At 36.9% G+C, this 25,402-nt stretch overlaps 1 protein-coding gene across 1 annotated transcript in view; it reads right to left on the bottom strand.

The window, feature by feature from the left end:
- Positions 1-25,402, bottom strand: part of LOC124613827 (titin) — a 524,266-nt gene that overhangs the window by 407,798 nt on the left and 91,066 nt on the right. Inside the window, exons 14-26 of the mRNA XM_047142550.1 lie at positions 24,798-25,055; positions 24,000-24,143; positions 22,100-22,375; positions 18,813-19,029; positions 18,476-18,623; positions 18,039-18,219; positions 17,008-17,265; positions 16,741-16,877; positions 16,214-16,475; positions 13,685-13,828; positions 12,333-12,590; positions 4,060-4,203; positions 498-752 (exon numbers count right to left, since the gene is read on the bottom strand). Coding sequence (XP_046998506.1) covers positions 498-752; positions 4,060-4,203; positions 12,333-12,590; positions 13,685-13,828; positions 16,214-16,475; positions 16,741-16,877; positions 17,008-17,265; positions 18,039-18,219; positions 18,476-18,623; positions 18,813-19,029; positions 22,100-22,375; positions 24,000-24,143; positions 24,798-25,055 — 2,682 coding nt within the window. The remainder of the gene's footprint in view (positions 1-497; positions 753-4,059; positions 4,204-12,332; positions 12,591-13,684; positions 13,829-16,213; positions 16,476-16,740; positions 16,878-17,007; positions 17,266-18,038; positions 18,220-18,475; positions 18,624-18,812; positions 19,030-22,099; positions 22,376-23,999; positions 24,144-24,797; positions 25,056-25,402) is intronic.

Here is a 25,402-nt window from a genome sequence, read left to right on the forward strand (position 1 = left end):
GCTGAGACACTTTCAAAGCTGTGATCAAATGTCTAAAATACAAGTCACAGAACAAAAGTAATTTTTTTCCAATCTGAAAATCTATAAGGTTAGCAAATAACAGATTTGAAAAGAACATGATCACAGATGATTGTGCTCACAAACCAGTATTACCATATAACTTTTGCCAATTTTAAGGCTCCTACATAGGACACTGTGGTTTATCCCCAAAGCTTTTGTCGTCACACAACTTGCTTACTAAAATTTCACGTAAGTGGTATCTACTTGTCACACTACTGTTTGTTACCTCTGAAGATTTTAAAAAAGTTTCTCATGTTCCCAGATATGTATTTTAGATGTCTGATAATGACAAAATGGCCAATACTGTCAGTGATAAAGGACATGTTAAAATAAGCCAAGTGTGCAACTATGTTAACTTCCAGAAAGTTTATACTGCTTCAAGACCCATAAGCACTGCTAAAGCAGGTTTTTTTCTCCATACTCAAGTGGATACTAACCTGACTTCACTGGGACATTATTGTGGAACCATTCAACTTTCATTGTGGGATCTGACACAGGTATAAGGCGGCATTCAAAGTGTGCCCTCTGGCCTTCTTTGATCTCCATGTGCTTCAGAGATGTAGTGAATATTGGTGCTTGCTTTGTAGTCTCTTCAATATATTCAGAACGCTGATAACGAGATTTATCTTCAAGATACTGAATCTGCTCAAGTCCTGTCTCATTCTGAGTACCTGTCAAGATCTGTGCAGTGCCTGTGTTATAACAGAATTGATTGTATTATTCACTGCTCAGAATTTCCACAATTACTGCAACAATTACAAAACCAAAATGGCATTATCATTAATAGTTACATTTCATTAAATGTGGAGCAGGCACAATCATTTTCATAACACAAGCGGGTGTACGGCGTACTTTGTACACATGTAAAGAATAGCTATCTTTATGTTACCGAGGTAAACATATATGAGTAAAACCACTGCTTAATCTTAGTTTAATTAAACAACAACAAAATAAACTTATACTATATGAGATAACATTGTTTAAGTAAACAATAATAAAATAAACTTTTACAGTATCACACTGTTGTGGCATACGAGTGAACCCCACACTGTTGTGGCATACGAGTGAACCCTATGGTAATGCCCCCCTCAGAGCATTAAACAGCTTAATTGCATTAGATCCCAGCCAAATGCTCATTCAATTACTAATTATCTTTCAATTACTAATTATCTAACAATAGATAATCCAGGATGGAATGTAACAATACCAGAGAAGGAAAGTTGCTACTCACCATATAGCGGAGATGCTGAGTCGCAATATGCACAACAAAAAGATTCAGACAGTTATAGCTTTTGGCTGTAAAGGCCTTTCTCAGCAGTAGACACATATACACACACGCACACACACACTCATGCAAACACAACTTGCACACACATCTGCAGTCTCAGAGAACTGAAACCACACTACGAGCAGCAGCACCAGTGCATGATGGGAGTGGCAACTGGATGGGGGTAAGGAGGAGGGTGGGGCAGGCAGGGGGAGGGATATTATGGTGGGAAAATCTTTTTGTTCTGCTATCACGACTCAGCATCTCCATTATATGGTGAGTAGCAACTTTCGTTCTCTGATGTAATTACTAATTATCTTGTAGACATCTGCATTTTTTGTGGGGTTGTGTTGTTAGCTCAGAATTTGGGTCATTTTCTTGCATGGATCATATTATCTCATTTAGCTTGATGTTTATTTTATATTACTGCTGCCCACTTGGACATATGGTAAATCAACTGTGTTAGCTATAACAATAATGAAAGAATACATGTGGGCTCATAATGGAATGGTACAAGACAGTTATATTGGTGGTTGGCACACTTTATACATAAATGCGCCAGCTCAAAGGTTAAACACACACAGTTATCTATAAAAATAATCATGATATCTTCTGACACCAATGAGAAGATAGAAAATAATGTATTACAGGTTACATTTAATATAGACTCTATAGTTACTATCTTTAATTTCTATTGTTGTTACGTTTCATACTTTGCTTTCTTATTTCAGAAAGTTACATTTTGCAACACTGTTAAAAAGGTAAAACAAAGATTGGCATCCTGAACTATTGTTAAATAATAAGCTTGATCCCACTCAATGCAGCAACATCATTAACATTCAGTGTAACACAGAGCTGTAAATTCTGATTTTAAGGATTTCCTTCACATATGGTACTTAACAATAAAAAATAAGATGTTTGCATAACACACACAAAATAATTTCGTAAATTCATATATGAGTTCATTACATGTAACACCCGAGAAAGAACTGTTAATTAATCAGGAATATCTGTCATGAGACACTTAAGTCTCATCTTTACCTACAATCAGGACGGAAGCGGAAGAAATGAATCAAAATTTGTGCCACAGGCAGGACTTGGACCCAAGTCTCCTTGCTCATTAGGCAAGAGTGCTAGCCTTTACACCACCAGAGCACTGTGGTGGTGTAATGGCTATCATTCCTGCCTTGTAAGCAAGGCGACCTGTATTCAAGTCCCAGCTGTGGCACAAATTTTAATTCATTTCTTCAGCTTCCATCATTAGCACACAATGGGATTGCATAGAAACAAGAGAAATGAGATAAGCTGGTGGAATAATAATAATGGTAAAACGAGGAGAGAAAAGAATAACTGAAAGGAACTAAGAAAATGAACAGCACTAAAGAGCCAGAAGAGAGCTGGTGGAGTGGTGGCAACCTACAAAGCAAAAATACACATTTTACAGATAAAACTACTCCCACAATGACTGCAGAAAAGATAATGATGTACTGCAAAAGACCAATGTGAGTTGAAAAGACACATTCTATCACTGAAATAATTTTTTGAACAACAGTTATGAGTCAAAGCTTTGCTACTGTATTATATTGTTTGAATTTCTCATATACTGAAAATTTTCCCAAATTTTATAAAAAGCCCTTTGTTGCAACAAACATCTGACCTAATGAACAGGGCTTATCATACAATAGTTACTTTCGCGATGACCAGTTCTTATTTGAATATTTTCTTCATGAACATCCTTTATTTCATTGTTTGTTTGTACCTCTGTACCTTTCTTATCTCTTCTTTGTAACAGCTTGTACAGAAAGACTGATATTTCTTACACATTGCCTTATACTTTCTTCTCAGTTCAACACAAACCTAGTCTGTTCATTCTCATAAGTTCATATCTCTGGAGAATCTACAGCTATTGCTGTTTTTTCTACACATTATTATTAACATTAGTCATTCACTTTTCATCTATTTCTCGTTTACTGTTACCTCCATATTATCATATTATCCACCCTTCCATTGTCTTAGTTGCTGAAGATATTACCTTTATGATCCCCATTTGAATTCAAAACTATTTTCTATCTCACTCGCTAAGCTCATTATTAACTAAAATTGACATAATCATTATCTCTAATTGTTAGAAAACACTTCTTCAGGTGTTAAGAGTTTCAGTCACAAAGGCAACAATACTTATTCATATAGAGCTGAAATTAAATTTATAGATCACAACTCAGAAGACCAGCTTGGGTAGCCACATGTACAAGCATGCTGTTTCCCAGATTCAGGGAGGCATGGTGGGCCCCAGATATAATCTGCCAAGCAATTTTAACAAATAGGGCTGATGTGCTGGCAACCTTGCATATGGTTTTTAGCCAGTTTCCCACAGCCAACTGGTATCACCATCTAGCATCAGTTATAAAATTTGCAAACAATAACATTCTCATACTTTTACATGGATAACAATAGATGCAGTCATATGGGGAACACAGTTGCCATTGTGGGAAGATGGGTTTGGGGAGGGGGAGCCCAACCATTCTATACCACTAAAACACAAAATCCAGATTAACAGAGCGCAGCCGCGCAAATATGGGGTATAGGAAAGGGTGGTGGAGGGTGGGAGGAGGAGGAGGAGGAGGAGGAGAGAGAGAGAAAGAGTTAGGGGGAGGGGGGGAGGACACTCAACTCAAAAGAAATCCTTAAATTTAGCTACCACAGCAACTACCTTATACAAGAAGCACACTTACTTCTGCAATTAAGAACACAAGTGGTCTCATCAGATCCAAGCAAATTTACTGCACGGCATGTATATGTACCAGAATCCTCAGCAATAAGGTCTATGATGTCCAGAGCAACGTACCCAAAATCATGAATGGGCCGAAACCTATGACCTGTAAAGAAAAAATAGCAAAAAAAATTAATAATTTACTCATCATACAATAGTGAATTGGTAAAACTGCTGCCGCCAATGTCAGCTGCTGTTGACAGTAACACTGGGATGACAGTGGTCATTTTCATATGACTCTGATTATAAAAGCAGATACACGGCCCCCAGTGTAACCAATGACTTCTGAAATCAATGTTACATATATAATATTCGACATAGTGTCTACTGAACTAAAGCAGCTGGTCTCGAAACAGTCAGAACTGTTTTTTAATTATATTTACAAGTGAACATTCACAGGTGTTTGATCTTGATGAAATTTGGTGTATATATAGAGGAGTCAAGATAATGCAATACATATTTTTTTAAATTTTGCCCAGTTTCACTTTTAAGGGGTAAAACAAACTCTAAAAGACAATTTGGCATATTAGGTTTACAGGGAGTATCTTGAAAACCAGGCTACATAAAAAAGTGTTTCATATAAAAGCTGAAATGTAATTAACATTCTTGAAAAGTGTATAACAAACTTTTGCAATAATCTCAAATGTTTTAAAATACTCCACCAACAGCAATCAATTTTGAAAAATGAAAACATTTGTTACAACACGAACTACAGAAGCTTTCATACCACATACATGCATGTGTAGTAAAGCTGGTTTCTGAAACATCATTTTTGGAAAATAAGCTATACACAACGTGCTGTTGGAATATTTTCTACATACCCAATTCAAATATCCAATGTTCATTATTATTCTAATTATTTATTTCACTTACTTTTGGTTTATGTTTTAAATTTTTATTTTACATTTTACTTTCATATTTTTTTCAGTTTTTTGTTTACTGTTTCACATACATGCATTTTGTTAATTGAAAATGATAAGTAAATCATTATGAAAAGGTCTCATTTCTATTCACCATAGAGCAGTGATGCTGAGTCGCAGATAGGTACAATAAAAAGACTGTCAAACAAGTAAGCTATCAGCTAATAAGGCCTTCATTGGAGTTAGACAATACGCACACACACAAACCAACTCACACACACATGACCACAGTCTCTGGCTACTGAGGCCAGCCTCAGAAGCCAGAGACTGGTCATGTGTGTGTGAGTTGTGTTTGTGTGAGTACACATTCACTCATGACCACTATGGCCATGTGTGTGTGTGTGTGTGTGTGTGTGTGTGTGTGTGTGTGTGTGTGTGTGTGTGTGTTGTCTAACTCTGATGAAGGCCTTTTTGGCAACATTTTTTACACCACGCACATAAAATGAATGATATTTCTTCTCATAATACACATGAGGGACAACACGATAGAAAACAAAAATTCAATAGGCTTCTCAAACTGCAGTGGGTAATTCTCTGATTATCATGATTTGTATCAGACATATTTCAGAACACTGGAAAACGTTGGCTAAGAGAATTGATTATGTACTAGTGAATGCAGCTTGATTATATTATTTCTCAAGTGGAGATTGACATCATAATCATTCAGCAGAACTACTTGTAGAAAAAAGTACCATATACATTCAACGGCTGCACCTGTCCTGTTGAGCCTTTTGGGATCACCAGACAAACAAGCTTCTTGTCCTTAGGTAAGTTGCTCAAAATGGTTCTTTCACACTGACTACCCTCCTTTTCATAGTTTTAAAATAAACTTATAGAGAGTTTGGATGAAGAATTTGAGAATCTCCTTTTGAAACCCCAAATGCTCTTGTGACAGCATCAAAATCTGGAAAACTAATGTCTGACCCTTGGAAGAAGTTTTCTTTCCCAGTACGGGAGAAAAATCAGTGTTATTGTTAGATTCTTGGGGTAGTCAGTGTGAAAGAACTCTTTTCAGCATCATATTCAAGGACAAAGAACTTGTTGATCTAGTGATCAAAAGGTCAGGTTCATCTGTTGGCCATATATGGAGTTTGATGTTGGAAGAACTTTATGAGAATACTTTCAGTTCTAATTCTGCTGAATGATTATGATATCATGCTCTACTTGAGATCCGATATAATCAAGCTGCAGTCACTAGTATATAATCGGTTCTCTTTGCCAAGCTTTTCCACTGTTCTTAAATATGCCTGATACAAGTCAGGATATTTGGAGGAAACTCCACCACAATTCGAGAATTTTGTTTTATATCAAGTTGTGACAAAATTTCACTCATCATATGTGCATGAACCATGGACCTTGCCGCTGGTGGGGAGGCTTGCATGCCTCAGCGATACAGATAGCTGTACCGTAGGTGCAACCACAACGGAGGGGTATCTGTTGAGAGGCCAGACAAACGTGTGGTTCCTGAAGAGGGGCAGCAGCCTTTTCAGTAGTTGCAAGGGCAACAGTCTGGATGATTGACTGATCTGGCCTTGTAACAATAACCAAAACGGCCTTGCTGTGCTGGTACGGCTGAAAGCAAGGGGAAACTACAGCCGTAATTTTTCCCGAGGGCATGCAGCTTTACTGTATGATTAAATCATGATGACGTCCTCTTGGGTAAAATATTCCGGAAGTAAAATAGTCCTCCATTCGGATCTCCGGGCGGGGACTACTCAAGAGGATGTCGTTATCAGGAGAAAGAAAACTGGCGTTCTACGGATCAGAGCGTGCAATGTCAGATCCCTTAATCGGGCAGGTAGGTTAGAAAATTTAAAAAGGGAAATGGATAGGTTAAAGTTAGATATAGTGGGAATCAGTGAAGTTAGGTGGCAGGAGGAACAAGACTTCTGGTCAGGTGACTACAGGGTTATAAACACAAAATCAAATAGGGGTAATGCAGGAGTAGGTTTAATAATGAATAGTAAAATAGGAATGCAGGTAAGCTACTACAAACAGCATAGTGAACACATTATTGTGGCCAAGATAGATACGAAGCCCACCCCTACTACAGTAGTACAAGTTTATATGCCAACTAGCTCTGCAGATGACAAAGAAATTGAAGAAATGTATGATGAAATAAAAGAAATTATTCAGATAGTGAAGGGAGACGAAAATTTAATAGTCATGGGTGACTGGAATTCGAGTGTAGGAAAAGGGAGAGAAGGAAACGTAGTAGGTGAATAAGGACTGGGGCTAAGAAATGAAAGAGGAAGCCGCCTGGTAGAATTTTGCACAGAGCACAACATAATCATAGCTAACACTTGGTTTAAGAACCATGAAAGAAGGTTGTATACATGGAAGAACCCTGGAGATACTAAAAGGTATCAGATAGATTATATAATGGTAAGACAGAGATTTAGGAACCAGGTTTTAAATTGTAAGACATTTCCAGGGGCAGATGTGGACTCTGACCACAATCTATTGGTTATGACCTGTAGATTAAAACTGAACAAACTGCAAAAAGGTGGGAATTTAAGGAGATGGGACCTGGATAAGCTGAAAGAACCAGAGGTTGTACAGAGTTTCAGGGAGAGCATAAGGGAACAATTGCCAGCAATGGGGGAAAGAAATACAGTAGAAGAAGAATGGGTAGCTTTGAGGGATGAAGTAGTGAAGGCAGCAGAGGATCAAGTAGGTAAAAAGACGAGGACTAGTAGAAATCCTTGGGTAACAGAAGAAATATTGAATTTAATTGATGAAAGGAGAAAATATAAAAATGCAGTAAATGAAGCAGGCAAAAGGGAATACAAACGTCTCAAAAATGAGATCGACAGGAAGTGCAAAATGGCTAAGCAGGGATGGCTAGCGGACAAATGTAAGGATGTAGAGACTTATCTCACTAGGGGTAAGATAGATACTGCCTACAGGAAAATTAAAGAGACCTTTGGAGAGAAGAGAACCACTTGTATGAATATCAAGAGCTCAGATGGAAACCCAGTTCTAAGCAAAGAAGGGAAAGCAGAAAGGTGGAAGGAGTATATAGAGGGTTTATACAAGGGCGATGTACTTGAGGACAATATTATGGAAGTGGAAGAGGATGTAGATGAAGATGAAATGGGAGATACGATACTGCATGAAGAGTTTGACAGAGCTCTGAAAGACATGAGTCGAAACAAGGCCCCGGGAGTAGACAACATGCCATTGGAACTACTGACGGCCTTGGGAGAGCCAGTCCTGACAAAACTCTACCATCTGGTGAGCAAGATTTATGAAATAGGCGAAATACCCTCAGACTTCAAGAAGAATATAATAATTCCAATCCCAAAGAAAGCTGGCGTTGACAGATGTGAAAATTACCGAACAATTAGTTTAATAAGCCACAGCTGCAAAATACTAACACGAATTCTTTACAGACGAATGGAAAAACTAGTAGAAGCCGACCTCGGGGAAGATCAGTTTGGATTCCGTAGAAACACTGGAACACGTGAGGCAATACTGACCTTACGACTTATCTTAGAAGAAAGATTAAGGAAAGGCAAACCTACGTTTCTAGCATTTGTAGACTTAGAGAAAGCTTTTGACAATGTTGACTGGAATACTCTCTTTCAAATTCTAAAGGTGGCAGGGGCAAAATACAGGGAGCGGCAGGCTATTTACAATTTGTACAGAAACCAGATGGCAGTTATAAGAGTCGAGGGACATGAAAGGGAAGCTGTGGTAGGGAAGGGAGTAAGACAGGGTTGTAGTCTCTCCCCGATGTTATTCAATCTGTATATTGAGCAAGCAGTAAAGGAAACAAAAGAAAAATTCGGAGTAGGTATTAAAATCCATGGAGAAGAAATAAAAACTTTGAGGTTCGCCGATGACATTGTAATTCTGTCAGAGACAGCAAAGGACTTGGAAGAGCAGTTGAATGGAATGGACAGTGTCTTGAAAGGAGGATATAAGATGAACATCAATAAAAGCAAAATGAGGATAATGGAATGTAGTCGAGTTAAGTCGGGTGATGCTGAGGGAATTAGATTAGGAAATGAGACACTTAGAGTACTAAAGGAGTTTTGCTATTTGGGGAGCAAAATAACTGATGATGGTCGAAGTAGAGAGGATATAAAATGTAGACTGGCAATGGCAAGGAAAGCGTTTCTGAAGAAGAGAAATTTGTTAACATCGAGTATAGATTTAAGTGTCAGGAAGTCATTTCTGAAAGTATTTGTATGGAGTGTAGCCATGTATGGAAGTGAAACATGGACAATAAATAGTTTGGACAAGAAGAGAATAGAAGCTTTCGAAATGTGGTGCTACAGAAGAATGCTGAAGATTAGATGGGTAGACCACATAACTAATGAGGAAGTATTGAATAGGATTGGGGATAAGAGAAGTTTGTGGCACAACTTGACCAGAAGAAGGGATCGGTTGGTAGGACATGTTCTGAGGCATCAAGGGATCACCAATTTAGTATTGGAGGGCAGCGTGGAGGGTAAAAATCGTAGAGGGAGACCAAGAGATGAATACACTAAGCAGATTCAGAAGGATGTAGGTTGCAGTAGGTACTGGGAGATGAAGAGGCTTGCACAGGATAGAGTAGCATGGAGAGCTGCATCAAACCAGTCTCAGGACTGAAGACCACAACAACAACAACATGTGCATGTTGTAAAAAAAGTTATGTTTTAAGCATTTCTTCACAGATTATCATTACTGTAATGACTTTGTATCATAATATGAGTTACTTATTATTCTCAATTACCATATACGCCTATGGGAAATTGTAAAAAAAAGTAAAATAACAATTTAAAACATAAAATCAAAAGTAAGTAAAATAAATAATTAGAATAATAATGAATGTTTTGGTGTTAGCACAGTGTGTGTAGCTTACTTTTCACAAATGGTATTTCAAAAGCCAGCTTTCGTAAGTATGGATGTATGTAGCATGAAGCTTTTGAAGGCATGATAATAGCATGGGGAGAGATCAGGACTACAGGGCAAGTGCTTGAGTGTCTCCCACTTGAACCTGTGTAACTTGGGCATTATGACATTTTCAATTTGGGGACATGCATTAGCGTGAAGGAGTATCGCCCCTTGTTACAGTTTTCCTGGACATTTTGACTAAATTGCATGTCAAAAATTCTTCAGCATTGCATAGTAATATTCCCCATGGGGTTGTTGTTGTCCATAATGAATAAGACTGGCCTCCCAGATCGACCGGCAAATTGTACTGAATTGCAACCAGCAAAAAACTTGGCACACCTTTCCACAACAGTGGTTTTTGACAGATACGCTGTCCCATACACATTCTTCATTCTCTGCTGAATGACTACCATTGTTTGTGCTTCAGCAGCCATGAAAAGAACAACAGTCTGTTTAGACACATTTAGTAACAACGTGCCCGTAGTTCACATTTCCCCATTTACTGCTCACACATTGGAAAGACAGTCAGTGCTTATATATCCATGTCAGAGTCACGTACATTGGATATATGAGGGTAAGTCAATTATTATCCGCAATTTAGTTATATTTTTGTTTATTTTGGTAGTATTGTCATTTTATGTTGATGACACATGCTTTGTTTATTTGTTGTTACATCTTTGCAATTTTCAAGCTGCTAGGTTAGTTTTGTTATCGCTGCCATACTGTTAATCATGGCTGCTTCACTGTCTATTTCCACCAGAGAAGAGAAACATTCAGTGATCCATTTTTTGTGGTCAGAAGGTGTATCAGAGGCCGAAATTCATCGAAGACATTCAGTAGAGTACAGGAACAGTGTTTTGCCACAACGGAGTGTCTACAAATGGATTGAAAAATTCCTAAATGGTCGCACAAGCGTTACGCACTATGAAGGAGCCGGACGACCGTTTACCACCACAAATGAAGAAACATTGAGCATTCACGTGAAATGATTCTCTTAGACAGACAATTAACTATTGACAAAGTGGCACATCATCTGCAAATTAGTCATGGTTCTGCCTGCAAAATCATCCACAACAGACCTGGGTTTCATAAAGTTTGTGTAAGACGGGTCCCAAAACAACTCACACAGTTGTATAAACAAACACACTTGGACATCTGCAAAAAACATTTGGATCACTATGGTAACAAAGGGGACAACTTCTTAGATAGGATCATTACTGGTGATGAAACATGGATCCATCACTACAAGCTGGAGAGTAAACGGCCGAGTGTGGAATTGCAACATCCAAATTTGTCTTGCAAGACAAAGTTCAAGACCCAAGCGTCCGCAGGAAAACTGATGCTTATGGTTTTTTGGGGCACAACAATAAACAGTGTATGTTACAGTGACATGCTTACTGCCAGACTAAAGCCTGCAATTCAAAGCAAACACCGAGGTTTGCTGTCAATAGGTGTTGTGTTGCTGCATGACAATGCCTGTCTGCATACTGCTGCCCACACTGCTGAAATGCTCCAGAAACTCAAATTTGAAGTATTGAGTCATCCTCCCTATAGTCCTGATCTTGCCCCTTCTAGCTATCACTTGTTTGGTCCACTCAAACAGGCATTAAGGGGCCATTGATTTGCCTTGGACAAAGCAGTGAAAGAATCAGTGCATTCCTGGCTCGCAGCTCAACAGAGAACCTTCTTTTATGAGGGCATCAGGAAGCTTGTACAACAATGGACCAAGTGCGTTGAAGCGCAAGGAGACTATGTCGAAAAATGATGTTCTTGTAAGTTTCCTATTTGATTACAATAAATTTTATAACTACTTTGCGGATAATAACTGACTTACCCTAGTACACTGGAGTAACAGTCTCAAACAGAAAATTTTTGATTGTGCCTTATATATTACTAACCATATCTTTACTGCAATTTCAACCTGTAGTACCGCAGTGATAACAATTTCATTGCTCTATTTATTTCGCTTGCTCCATCAAGTGTACAAATGTAACACTATAGCATTTCTGTCATTTAACAATCACAGTTTTGAAAGTTGTTGGCATGAAAATTTATTTGGTATTAACTGGCCTTCTATCTGCACATGGCTTAGGTGTCAGTTACTTATTCTTAACGTATTGTGTATGTTATTTAATAATATAAATAATGTATCACTTATTTATTTTTTTCCAATAGTATTAATAACCACTAAGTGTGCTGATTCACATTATTATTCCACTATTTTTTCTCTGTGATCAGAGTAATTTTCCTTGTAACTATCTGAGAAAAAAATAAAGTCAGTACTGACATGTTCTAGTAAACACACAATTAACATAAAAAATGTGACCAGAAAGCCACAGAGCAAGAATAAGAACGGACTAAAACTAAAAAATACGTTGTCCTAAACACATCACACAGACAGAAAAAACTTACATATGAATAAGCTTACCTACAGTAACTGGACGCCCATTCTTGTACCACTCCACCTTCAGGTTTGGATCAGTCACTGGTTCAAGCTTACACTCAAAGTGCGCATGCTGACCCTCACGCATGTTATCTAAATTTTTGGGCTTTGTGATGAAACGTGGGCGCACATTCACTACTTCATCCATGTACTCTGTCTTTCGATAACGTGATGTGTCCTCCAAATACTGAATTTTTTCCAGCCCAGATGGATGTTGAGTTTCCAGAATCAGATCCTTTTTCGCTGGGGTTACAAGCAAATTGTTGTGTTAAATACATATATGGCATGTGCCAATTCTTACAAACTATAATAGCAGTAAAAGATTAGAATTATACTGAGTTCTCACTCATACACTAGTTGTTCTTTTGACAAGCATTAACACCACACAAAGGTTTTCAGTAAAAAATAGTCATGAATTGAGCTTTTAATAGGGAACATTAAACTCTCACAACTGCAATAAAAAGCTGATGTTTTAACCTAAGACTCATGTAAGATAAAGTCAGTAAAGTATTCCATATGTTAATGGGCCAATCATAGTCAGCACAGAGATGCTTTTGGAGATATGGCTAACAAGCTATACGGTCAGAAACATGTAAAAAAAAATTCCACAAACTGCATCGCTACGTGTGCTGAACATAATATGAGGAATAGTTGGCCTGCTTTCATATGTGTTTTGAGTTTATCTACAACAACCATATTCACTTGGATTCAGTAGATTTATTTTGTCAAAATTAAATTTATTTCACTTTCTAGCAATTAATTTTGCTGTCTAAAACAGCTGAAATCAAATATAAACAAATAAACACATTTTTTCATCTTTGCACAGCATTAATGAAACTATTCCCTCATGTAAAAGCAGTGTCATAGTTAACACATCTTCTTCTGAAACAGTAGCCACATTCACAGTTGAGCTCCTATTAAGACCTAATGAAGTGTGGTAGTCTGTAACACAATAATTAGTGGAGAACTTTGTAAAAATAGCCAGAATATTATCCTGAACCACAATCATGTAGTATATTGCACTGCTATAAATCATTAATGTGGTAAAAGTATCCCCTGTTGCACAACTCTTGAAGGTGATACATATCTAAATTTACTGAAATATAATTATGTACTTGCATTGAAATACAAATTTATTTTTCTTATATTAATCACATTAAATAAAATTTATATCTGATCAGAAAATCAAAAGAGATGTAATGACATTAAATTAAACTCAATTGTATTTTAAGCTGAATGAGAGTCGTAACTGATTGGTAAAATTCTTACCCAGCCAGAATTTTTGTGCTTGTCAAAAAATTAAAATTATAAATAAAGGTGAAAACATTGTGGCTCACCTATGATTTTAACTGAACATGAAGTAACAGCTTCACCAAGCTGATTGCGAGCCACGCATGTGTAAACACCTGAATCCACAGGATATACACTCAGCAAGTCTAGAGCCACATAGTCAAAATCATACGCTGGTCGGAAGCGATGTCCTGTAACAACAGACTCAGTGTAAAAAACCAACTACAATCATAAAAGTTCTTTATTCAACAACAAATTGTTCTGCATATTCCAGGAGAATGTCCCTTGAAGTTATTCAGCCTACACCTGACTAGTGGGGTAATATGTACTGATTTAATTACAGAGGGGTTGCCCTGTAGAATGTCAGATATAATATTTTTTCTAGAGTTTTGTGTAATTGTCTAATTCTATAATCAGAAGGGACATTGGGAGGTTAACAATGTGGCTTTAGGCATTATAGATCTACAACAGACTGCACATTTGCACTGAGGCAAATGTAAAAAAGCATATACACACAATGTTGATCTCTACAAAGTCTGCATGTTATTTCAAGCAGGCTTTTGGTAGATTTAAAAATAAAAAGTAAAAGGATATACACTCACTGGACATATCAACCAGACATGTCACTCTCATTAAAGCAAGCTTGGGTTGCTCCAAGACAATGATGAACCAACCATACCCTATGTCAACAAAGCAGGGGGAGACAAGACGATGCCTTCTCCAATTTGCATTGCTATGAAGATGATATTGTTGACAGTGAAAGGAAGTGTTTTTTAGAGAGAGTGGTGGCTGCAGTAAAGAAGCAGCACAATTAGGAGTACTTTTAAAAGTGAATCTAAAACGGAACATACATAAATCACAATAATGTTGAACATCAACGTCCACAGATTATCAGAAACAGATTTTAAACTTGAGAACATAGAAAGTTTTGAATAATTACGATCCCACATCAATAAGATACATGCATCCAGTGAAAGATCAGTATATTAAGGGCCAATATATGCATTAGGGAAATCATGTCTTGGTTGAGGAGCCATGCAGAGAGATGGTACATAGAAATTAAGAACAAATGCTACATTTGACCACTTGTTTTAAGACTGTGCATGTTAAGAAAATAGAGAAGCATTGTCAATGGCGCACTATGAGTGGAGATACACTACTGATTAGGTTAAAACTCACACTGGTTTATGATACCATAAGAGAGGGGAAAAAGAAACAGAAAATCTTGAACTAGATGTTCATACGATACAGTATATCTCATTAAAAGATTTGACCAACTTTAAGCTACAACCTTTTGCAGAACATCTATGGGTCTCATCATTTGTCACTGGATAATATTTTTTATATGTTTAGTCTCTTAAGTCCTGTACTAGGTATTTCTGCACCCTTGCTGAAAAATTAGTTCAAATAAACTTTTATGTGACCTTCATAATATTAGAGGATATATTTACTACTACATATCCTGACCACTTCTTTTGTATCAAAACTCATTCATGAGTATCTCTTTTAAAACGTTTTAGTACAATTAATGTTCATTTCACATCACAGGTAAATATGCCAATTATAAAATGGTTAGACCTCAACACCCCTTCACAACTACTTTGCTAATTCTCTTTATTCCAAACTAGTCCCACTGTAGCTTACATTTCCACTGACATATAAGCAGTACTCTTACTTTTTTCACTGTGCACATCAATACTGTTTAATGTTATTTGCATGCATTGTACATCAGTCTCCCTAGTGAAAGTGTTAATACCTGTAGTAAACCTTTAATAGTAATTTCTTACACAACCTCAATGACAATTAAAATTTAGGTTTCAAAATAAATATAGTTTTCCTTTGTACAAAAGACATATGATTGCCAGAAAGTATCAACACACATACATCCTTCTCATGTTCATCCACCCATGTCATAAGTGCTGTCTGCAGCATGGAAACAGACACACCACTTTCTCACAAAGTCATGTTCAAAAATCTGGTGCAGCCATTCCTACAAGTTACAGCTAGAAGTTAGATTATTGGAGATATAGTATGAAGCACATTTTTTTATGTTTTGTATTTAGTTGTTTGCTAAATGTATATTTGAATCAAAAAGGCAAATAGCTGAGTGACCTAAATGGTCTTTTGTAAACTACCAAATAAATCATGTGATTGATGTACAAGGTCATCCAAGAAGGTAAAGTTCAGGAAAACAAAATGTATCAAAACAAAATCATGCTAAGGGAGAATTTAACAACAAACAGAAGCCATCAAATGATGCACAGTTTCCAACTTCTGTAATGCCCATGCCAAAATACTTTCCAACAGAGTTTCAGCTATACTTTTCTGTTGCAAATATATCCAACTTTGAAAGCTCAGGTGTTCATTAACAACCACTGCAATTATGTTTGCAACAGCACATAACTATTTTTGGTCATTGTGTATGAGGAACACCTCAGCCCACTCATCTCACTGATCATTCCTAAATCAGTGTGTCACTTACAAATAAATTATCTGTAGTGTTGATTCAAACACAAATGCAAATACAAAAAGTACTTACAATTACATCACCTGTTACATTGTGTACATTCACATACCTGTCTTGACAGGCTGCCCATTGACAAGCCATTCAACTCTCATTGTAGGGTCTCCAACAGGCTGCAGGCGGCACTCCAGATGGATGTTTGTGCCTTCAACAGTTTCAATGTTATGTAATGGTCGAGTAAATTGCGGAGCTTGAACCACTGTAACATCTTCTGTTACTGTTCTTCGATGTCGAGAGGCATCTTCTAAATACTGGATCTGTTCAAGAGCTGATTCATTCTGTGTTTCCGTTACAATATCTGAGCGACTGATTACCTGTCATACAAAAACCACCATGCCAGTCATTGTCAGACAATGAATGGAGGAAAGGTGATAAGATATTGCAGAGGATACTAGGTTACATTTTTTTCTATTGTTTGATTCAAGCTCTGTCAGTTACTTTCAAGTTAAACAGTTTACTCTTAATTTCTACAATCATATAACTACCTGAGTAACAGGTTCAGTGAATAAAAGCAACACTCCCTCATGAAACTCATCAATTTCATTTGTATATAAAACTATAGTCTTTGCACATACTAACCCTCACACAAGCTGATGTGTGTGCAGATCCAAGATGATTTGTTGCTCGCACAGTGTATTCACCAGAATCCATAGAAGTGGCCTGCACGATGTCTAGTGCCACATATCCAAAGTCATAGTATGTTCTAAAGCGTGATCCTAAAAGAACAAAACAACTGTATACTTCTCTCCAAGAACACATATTTAGCTTAGTGCTTCATCAGTGCTCCCTACATATACTCTACTTGCTTACAGATTGTATTAATTATGTTTGCAAATAGAAACTTACCAACTGTGATTGGTCGTCCATTATAGAACCATTCAACACGCATTGTTGGATCTCCCATAGGCTCCAGACGGCATTCCAAATGAATATTCTTGCCTTCACTTATGGGTTTTGGGTCTGACAGAGGCTGTACAAAGATTGGTTTCGATTTTGAGATTTCTTCAATATGATATGATGGTTCAATAAACTTTGAGTCTTCAAGGCGTTGTGTCTTTTCATATGTGCCACGATGCATACTTGTGGTGTCTATGCTTGAGCGAGCTGCATAAGGTAAAAATACAATAATTTGCAGATACTTATGAAATAAAGCAATTGATTATGACTACGTTACTCTCGAGAAAGGTTTCCTACATTAAAAATCTTACAGTAGATGACACTGAACTACAAAAATGAATCATGCCAATTTTACAGGATAATACAAATGTGGTAAGTGGTGCAATGATTTACTGATATTCCTACCAAAAATCATTCAAATGTAGTCATCATATGTGCATGTCACTATCTCTGATCTGGCCAATGACAAGCCTCTTTAGGAGGAGCTCGATAATTCTGGTGAAATTTCTCAAGACTCTGCACTTCTAACACTACTGAGATAAACAATTTGCAATCCTGTCTATCACCATCCATCCCACCCCCTGTTCTTTAAATGATGGGGAGATTACAAGGTAATTATTTTACAGAATGTTCCTATAAACTGTAAGTCAAACTTTTCAACTGAACTGCAGATGTAAGTATCATCAGATTATATAAAACAATAAACAAAAATTATGGAAAGCAACCACTCACTTCTAGCAGAATGATACATCACACAAAGAAATATGTAACATCACAGAATTACAGAGGTGGAACTATTCTTTGAGCTACTGGAGAAGAGTGGTAACCTTGAAACTAGTAATTCCTCTGTGTTGTTGTTGCTTCTACATGGTATGTACCATGTAGCTGTAAATAAGTGACTTATCTTCCTCACTTTTGCTTGTTATTTCATACTGGTATTTCTGTTATTTTAATCAGATTATGTACAACAGTTTACTCACTCTCGACAACCATACTGGCTGATAACTGTGCTTCACCAAGGGCATTTCTTGCAACCACAGTATAGGTACCAGCATCTTCAGCACGGACACCAAGAATGTCTAATGCCACATAACCAAAATCATGATATGTCTGGATTCTGTTAGCAGTCATAATTACCTTCCCATTGAAGTACCACTCAATCTGAAACAAATGAAACATTTCTGATAGGAGGTAAACAACAGTTGCATCACTAGAATAAGGTAATTTTTGTATACATAATCTGTAAAAATTCAGTAGAATTAGAGGCAGAATGAGATAATGAAGCAAGACTAAAACTCAATAATCCACTAAAAATTGGAACTAATAGTTTCTTTCCAAACTGTAAATATGCTGATTGTCAGATTACATGACCAATCTCATAAGTGTAGTTCTTTCTAAATTTTCTCTGGACTATCACCTGCAATGTTGTGTCATGTTGAGGCTCCACTCGGGCTTCAAAGTGGGCCCTCTGACCTTCCACAATTTTGTTGGTACCCTTCAGTGGACCAAGAAACATTGGTTTCTTTGTGACAGTAGTCTCTTCTTGAAGGCTTCGGCCATAGCGACTAAAATATTTAAAAAGAAATATCATCTGAGACATGAAAAAGCCAACACAAGAAGCAGTCAATGACAATATGAAATGCAGGAAGATTAAAAATTAAAACAAGATAACTAATGCACTTCTACACCAATACTGCACTAAAACAACACAATCAAATTTTTTAATATTACAGAATGTTTACCAACACACATACCTTGTGTCTTCCAGATACTGTATTTTCTCAAGGCCTCCTGGGTGTTGACTGTCCATAATGATGTCTTTCTTACTAACAACTGTTAACTTAGCTGATGTTACAGCCTCTCCCAGAGTATTTATTGCACGACATGAGTAAGTGCCAATATCATGAGTTGTGACTGATTTAATTGTTAATGCCACATATCCAAAATTGAAAAAACTTGTGATTCGTGAACCTGAAATTTGATTATAATGTAATTTTGTACATAAAATACCTGTAGTTGACAAAAGAATGGACTATCTATAAATCTGCAAAATAAGTTATGTGAAGTACTCAGAATCACTTAATACACTTACTCTTCCTTTTTTTCAGAAATATAAAGTTTTTCATATCATAATTTCTGATATTACCTTTTATGAGTTAGATGTGATGTTTCCTATATGATAAATGTGGGACACAAAGGCTCAGTTATGGTTTTACATCATTTGCTTTATATGGTACTCTGACAGGGTAGACACAGGCAAGCCAGGCTCCACCTTCCATTTTCATCCAAAAATGGGAAGTAATGTTCTGGCATTTATGATCTGGTGACACTCTAGGAGCCAACAGTCATTAAAGACTTTCATAATGGGACATTATTTCACCATAATTAAGAGTGCATGAATGATGGGAGAAGACCAAATAAGAAACATGATGGCATACAGGAAAAGCAAATGATATACAAATTTGTCATGAATCCCAAGGTGTTTAGCTTTCAAGAAGTTGCAAAATTTCAGTTAAAAAGCAGCTGACTGAAAGACAAGTGTAATGATTTGATTATGACACATTGCCTGTTGAATCATTGCTTTAAAGGAAATAATGCTCCAATCAACAAAATAGCCACAGTATATGACATGTGAATTCATCGTTTTATAAAGACAAGCAGGTTCCAGAGTACAATAGTGGCAACAGCTCTAAAAATCAGTTGAAAACTCAACTCTCCATACAAAAAGTGGATGCCACAGTGTTCTAATGCTCATCATAAGATTTCACAACATACGTTCACAGTACAAATAACTGCTACTGTAGTATGCTTTAATTACAGTAGTAATAATATTCTACATCTCCATCAAAAGGTGTCTGGTCTATAGTCCAATATAGAGTAGTTGTCATTTGACACCTAGTGGCCTGGACTGACTGCTTGTGCCAGCTATACACCAATCAGAGCCTGACATTGTCGGACCCCACAGCGTTACCACTTCGGCTGTGCAAAGCTTTGTGCTTGCCACTCCTCAAGTGGGAAACTTTTCTGGGTGCAGATTTTTAGCTAGAACTCTGTATTTAACTAATATGAAGGACATATTTTTGACATGTTTAGAGACCATTTAATGGGCTGCACCATATTTGAGCCAGTGATTTTAAACTTAATACTTGTTACAGATTAAATATAGAGAAAATTGCAAAAAATGCCATTTTCTGATGGTTATGCATAGCAAATACAATGCCATACAGAACATTGATGCATTTTTGGTAATCATCAGAAAACAACAGTATTTTAGTGATGTATGTGAATTTCAGATTTTTTGCATGATTTTTGTAGGAAATGGTGACTTTAGAGCAATTTTCTATTGCTGTGGAAAGTGGACTGCTGTGGCAGCTGCCTGCAGACATTATTTGTCACAACAACATTTCAAGTCATTTTAAATCAGACTAAAGATCAGCAACAAGTGTACAAGTGCTACCACACACAATGTAATATGATTGCTGAAGGCGACTTTTATCAGTATTAGTGTCCTGTATACATTTATTATCTTTATTCTTTGGGCTGTCATTTGAGGAGTCATCTCAATGTGTTTCAAAAGTTGATAATAAGTCAAACACTAATTTGTGTAACAAACTGTATAGTTAGATCCAAATTAATGATATGAATACAATAGAGGGAAAAATTCCATGTGGGAAAAATATATATAAAAAACAAAGATGCTGTGACTTACCAAACGGGAAAGTGCTGGTAGATATACACAATAAAAAATACACAAACACACACACAAATTTCAAGCTTTCGCAACCCAAGGTTGCTTCATCAGGAAAGAGGGAAGGAGAGGGAAAGACGAAAGGATGTGGGTTTTAAGGGAGAGGGTAAGGAGTCATTCCAATCCCTTACCCCTAAGGTAAGTCTTTCCGCTCCCGGGACTGGAATGACTCCTTACCCTCTCCCTTAAAACCCACATCCTTTCGTCTTTCCCTCTCCTTCCCTCTTTCCTGATGAAGCAACCTTGGGTTGCGAAAGCTTGAAATTTGTGTGTGTGTTTGTGTATTTTTTATTGTGTCTATCTACCAGTGCTTTCCCATTTAGTAAGTCACAGCATCTTTGTTTTTTATATAAACTGTATAGTTACACACTTGAAAAAAGTTGTGGTTCTAAAACAGTATCCTGAGAAATGTGTTACATATACTGTGTCAGTGAGAAGTGCACATGTCATTTTTCATGTCTGATCAGCACTCAAGAATTGCAGAGCAATGGAGTTGGGTGCCTATATCTAGTAAGTTACACTAATAATAAAATTTCTTGTCTACATTTCATTTACTATTTGTACAAATATGTATATCCACAAATTAATTAATTATTCAATTTAGTTTTTATATCCAATTCAGTCATTTAGTATTGTCTCAAATAGGCATGTGCAACCTTTGGTGACTCATAGGCCTGATTCACAAACTTCTTAAGTTGACGAACTGCTTCTTCAAGTGACAGACAGCAACGCTCCAAATGTAAAAAACGAAACTGTAGTGTCCATGACATTCATGTTTATGGGGTAACACACCAATATGAATGACATCCCTTACCAACATTCCATGCCAGAAATTAGGCTACAAAACATGTGTTTTTGATAGTATTTTCACTCTATGCTCACCCCAGGTCAGACCTGGCCCACAGGCTGCCAGTTGCCCACCTGTGATTTAGAAGCTTGTAAAATGTAGATAAAGTGGAAGAACATTACCATTAAGTGTACAGGAATGTAAAATATTATGTGTTCAAATTGTAATTCATCCTCCAGCTGCAAATATACTGACATATCCAGTATCATTCTAAACAGCAATCAAAGGGCGAATAAACATACAAACAAATAAATATGATCAAAATAAAAATATAAAGCTCTTTTGTGTTAAATGCACAAGCAAATGGAAACAGAAAGATAATATTTGAAAATGACATGAAAAATATCTTTTGCCATGTCACAGGAAACAACCATTGATAGTTAGTCCACTTCCATGTTACAGTGTAGAGAAAAATAAAACATGCTTCTATCAGAGCAGGTACTCACTGGCTTCAACTGGTTTTCCATCTTTTAGCCATTCCACTCGTAGAGTAGAGTCACCAATAGGCTCAAGACGAGCTTCAAAATGAGCAAATCCACCCTCCCTGATATTCAGCTGGTCTTTAATCGGTGACTTAAATTCAGGAGGTGCTGTGCTCTCTGGAGGTTCCTGCACATATCGCTGTGATTGCAGATACTGCTGATAAGCTTCCAGTTCTTCAACTTTCTCAATATATCTCTGCTGCTCTGGTATACCGAGATCTGCTGTCACGCTAGTACGTGCTGTAAATGAGTCAAAATATTTAATTTAATAAAGAAACACAATTTTGTTAGTTTCATGAGACAAAAAATATAGTCTAATTTATACAACATAAAAAACATCTTAAAACACTTGTATGAAAACAGAATGTCCCCGGTATGTGAAACACTTTAATGTTTTATAGTACCAGGAACAAAATTAGCATTAGATGAAGCATAGAATAAAAAATTAATAAAAATAAAAATAAAAAAAAAAAAAGAAATTTGAGAAGTGAAAAGAGTGCTATTAAACCTCCTGCATCTTAGAAAAGAGCTTTTACAGCTTCACACCATAGATATTGCAATATCTTGACAGATAAAGTATAATTATATCTAACCTCAGCCATACTCACAGATGCTTTCAAAGACACTCTGTTTTCATACAATTAACTGCCCTCTCTCTCTACCTATCCCTCTCTTGTGTCACCTGCTATGTTATCCTGTCATCTCTCTCTCTCTCTCTCTCTCTCTCTCTCTCTCTCTCTCTCTCACACACACACACACACACACACACACACACACACACACACACACACACACATGCACACAAAAGTCATCAGGTCTCATTTCTCTGACAATTTTTTTTAAGGTGTACCCAGTACAAAAAAACTGCTCTCAAGGTATTTTGTTCAATACCCCTCCTAACGTCAACAGATAAAATCATGTTTTTGTTGACATTAAAAGCAAAAAATTGCCAGAATTGTTATTTTATATATCTAATTGACTAAGCTACCTCAAATTAATATAGTGTGGTTTTCAATTCACATTTGTGGAAGGAAAACATGAATAATAATCAGCATTTTCAATAATGACTGAGTACAGCTCTTTCATTTAGCATTACTAATATAAGTCCATTGACAAACTGAAATGTGCTGAGAGTATGGAGAGACATCAGAATGGAATACCAACACTACTCTTTCCCTGCTAAAAATGCTGATTATTAATTGTGTCTGTCAGCAGTAGCTAATACAGATACATCTTCAGCCGCCTTACAGTCGGATCCAGTCCAATGTGACACTCATTTTCTTCCTAAAAGTTAAATAAAGCATTTATAGGTATGCTTCTGAGTACCTAGAAGCATCTGTGTACACTGGGCAATATGTACAAGGATGCATATTCTGGAAACTTTTCTTTGTGGTTTTGCAGGACACACTGAGGAATGTAACCGAGAGAAGAGCATATTGAGATGATAAGATTTTGGGAAAGCAAGAATCTGCAATACTTTCTCAACACATTCAGACATCCAATTTTTCTCTGAGGTTCAAAATAACGTAAGATAATTAACGACAAGAGAATTTTGTTGTTCAGATGTAGCTGCTGTGCAGTTTTCACTACTTTTTCTTCCAATAATTCAGTCTTGGTGATTTATTGTTTGATTAACAAAGAAGTACCATCCACATGATAAACCAGACCCAAACAAACAGACTTCTCTGCCCATTGATACCCAAACCAAATAAAGTCAAATGTTTTGGATTTCAAAGCAAGCCACACTTCCATTTCAGATGCTCCTCTACCCGCAATTTCCTCCATAATCATTTACCAAACCTTTTTTTCTATGCTATCTCAACTACACATCTCTCTGTTGTATAGCTTCTTCAGGCTTACTCACCTTGAACTTTGAGAGTAGAAGAGCTAATAGCCTCGCCTGTTCTGTTCACAGCTCGCACGGTGTATGTACCAGCATCTTCAGCCCGTAGGTGCAATATATTTAAGGAGACATAACCGAAGTTGAAGATGGTGGTAATGCGAGAACCTGTTAGGTACAAGAAATCAGTACCATATAACAAGCACCTTTTAAGAAAATACAACAAACATTTTTTCATGAAAATATATGTATATAGTACCTATCTCAACAAATATGTATCACTGAAAATATGTGTCCTAACACACTGCTATATGTATCATCATTAATAATAATGATTACTTAGAGATAAAAATATATCTGGACCAAATTTATAAATCTGTTCATTTGTTTCTTCTGCTTTACCCTTGTTATTTAAATTTCAGTCCCGTGTTGTGCATTATTATTAGCCTCTGAAATCTCTCTGATGCATTCACCTTCACTTTGTCTCTCTCACCCTCACAACATGTTAATCTTCGCCATCCTGGGATTTGAGTGACCCGCACCTCCTTCTAACATTCCCCAAACTATCTCTTTCCTCCCTGATAGAGGAACTAATAGTTCCAAAAGTTAGGACACATTCTGCACTTTTATATGTGTCACTTAGCAGTGCTGGAATTTTGCCTCATGAAGGTTAATGGTCTGCCATTCTGTCTGCTTGTAATTTTATAAGTTTTCATAATTTCTTATATGAGGTAGAAGGCTATATCAAGTAGCAAAATATGATCTCAAAACAGAAAGACTCCTATATTTCCAACATGTAACGGAGTTAAAATAATGACGCACTTGCTGTGATCGGTTTCCCGTCCTTGAACCACTCCACCCTCATAGTGGGGTCGCTGACGGGAGTGAGCTGTCCTTCAAAGTGGGCATTTCGGCCTTCTTGCAGCTCTCCTAATTCCTGAAGTGGTCGAATGAAGTTAGGCCGTTGAGACGAGACTTCTTCTATACTCTCTGTTCGCTGATAGCGTGAGTAGTCTTCCAAATGTTGGATGTATTGCAGGCTGTCGGGGTGCTGACTAGATTGTTCGATGCCAACTCGGCCTGAAAAAAATTAAGCTCTCTTACTAAACAAACTTTTTAAAAAACTAAGAAAAATATATAACATCCAATGAAGTCTAAATATTGTGAATTATTTCAAGCACACTGATGAGATACAGTGTAGAATCTTTGGAATACCAATTGGATTAGATACTTACAGAATACTGACTGTCTCAGAATGTCACACAAGTATGAAAAATATATTACCAAGCTAAAATTATGATTCCTTGTCCAACTTTATTTACGACTTCACATTAACTGCATTTTTAATGTAATGGTTCCTGAAAACTGGTGTATTGTGGTGCCTGTGGACCGAATTACTTGAAGAGCTACAGCAGCCAGTCAGCTTT

Source organism: Schistocerca americana, chromosome 4 (genome assembly GCF_021461395.2).
Source record: "Schistocerca americana isolate TAMUIC-IGC-003095 chromosome 4, iqSchAmer2.1, whole genome shotgun sequence".
In the NCBI taxonomy this organism is placed as follows: Eukaryota; Metazoa; Arthropoda; class Insecta; order Orthoptera; family Acrididae; genus Schistocerca; species Schistocerca americana.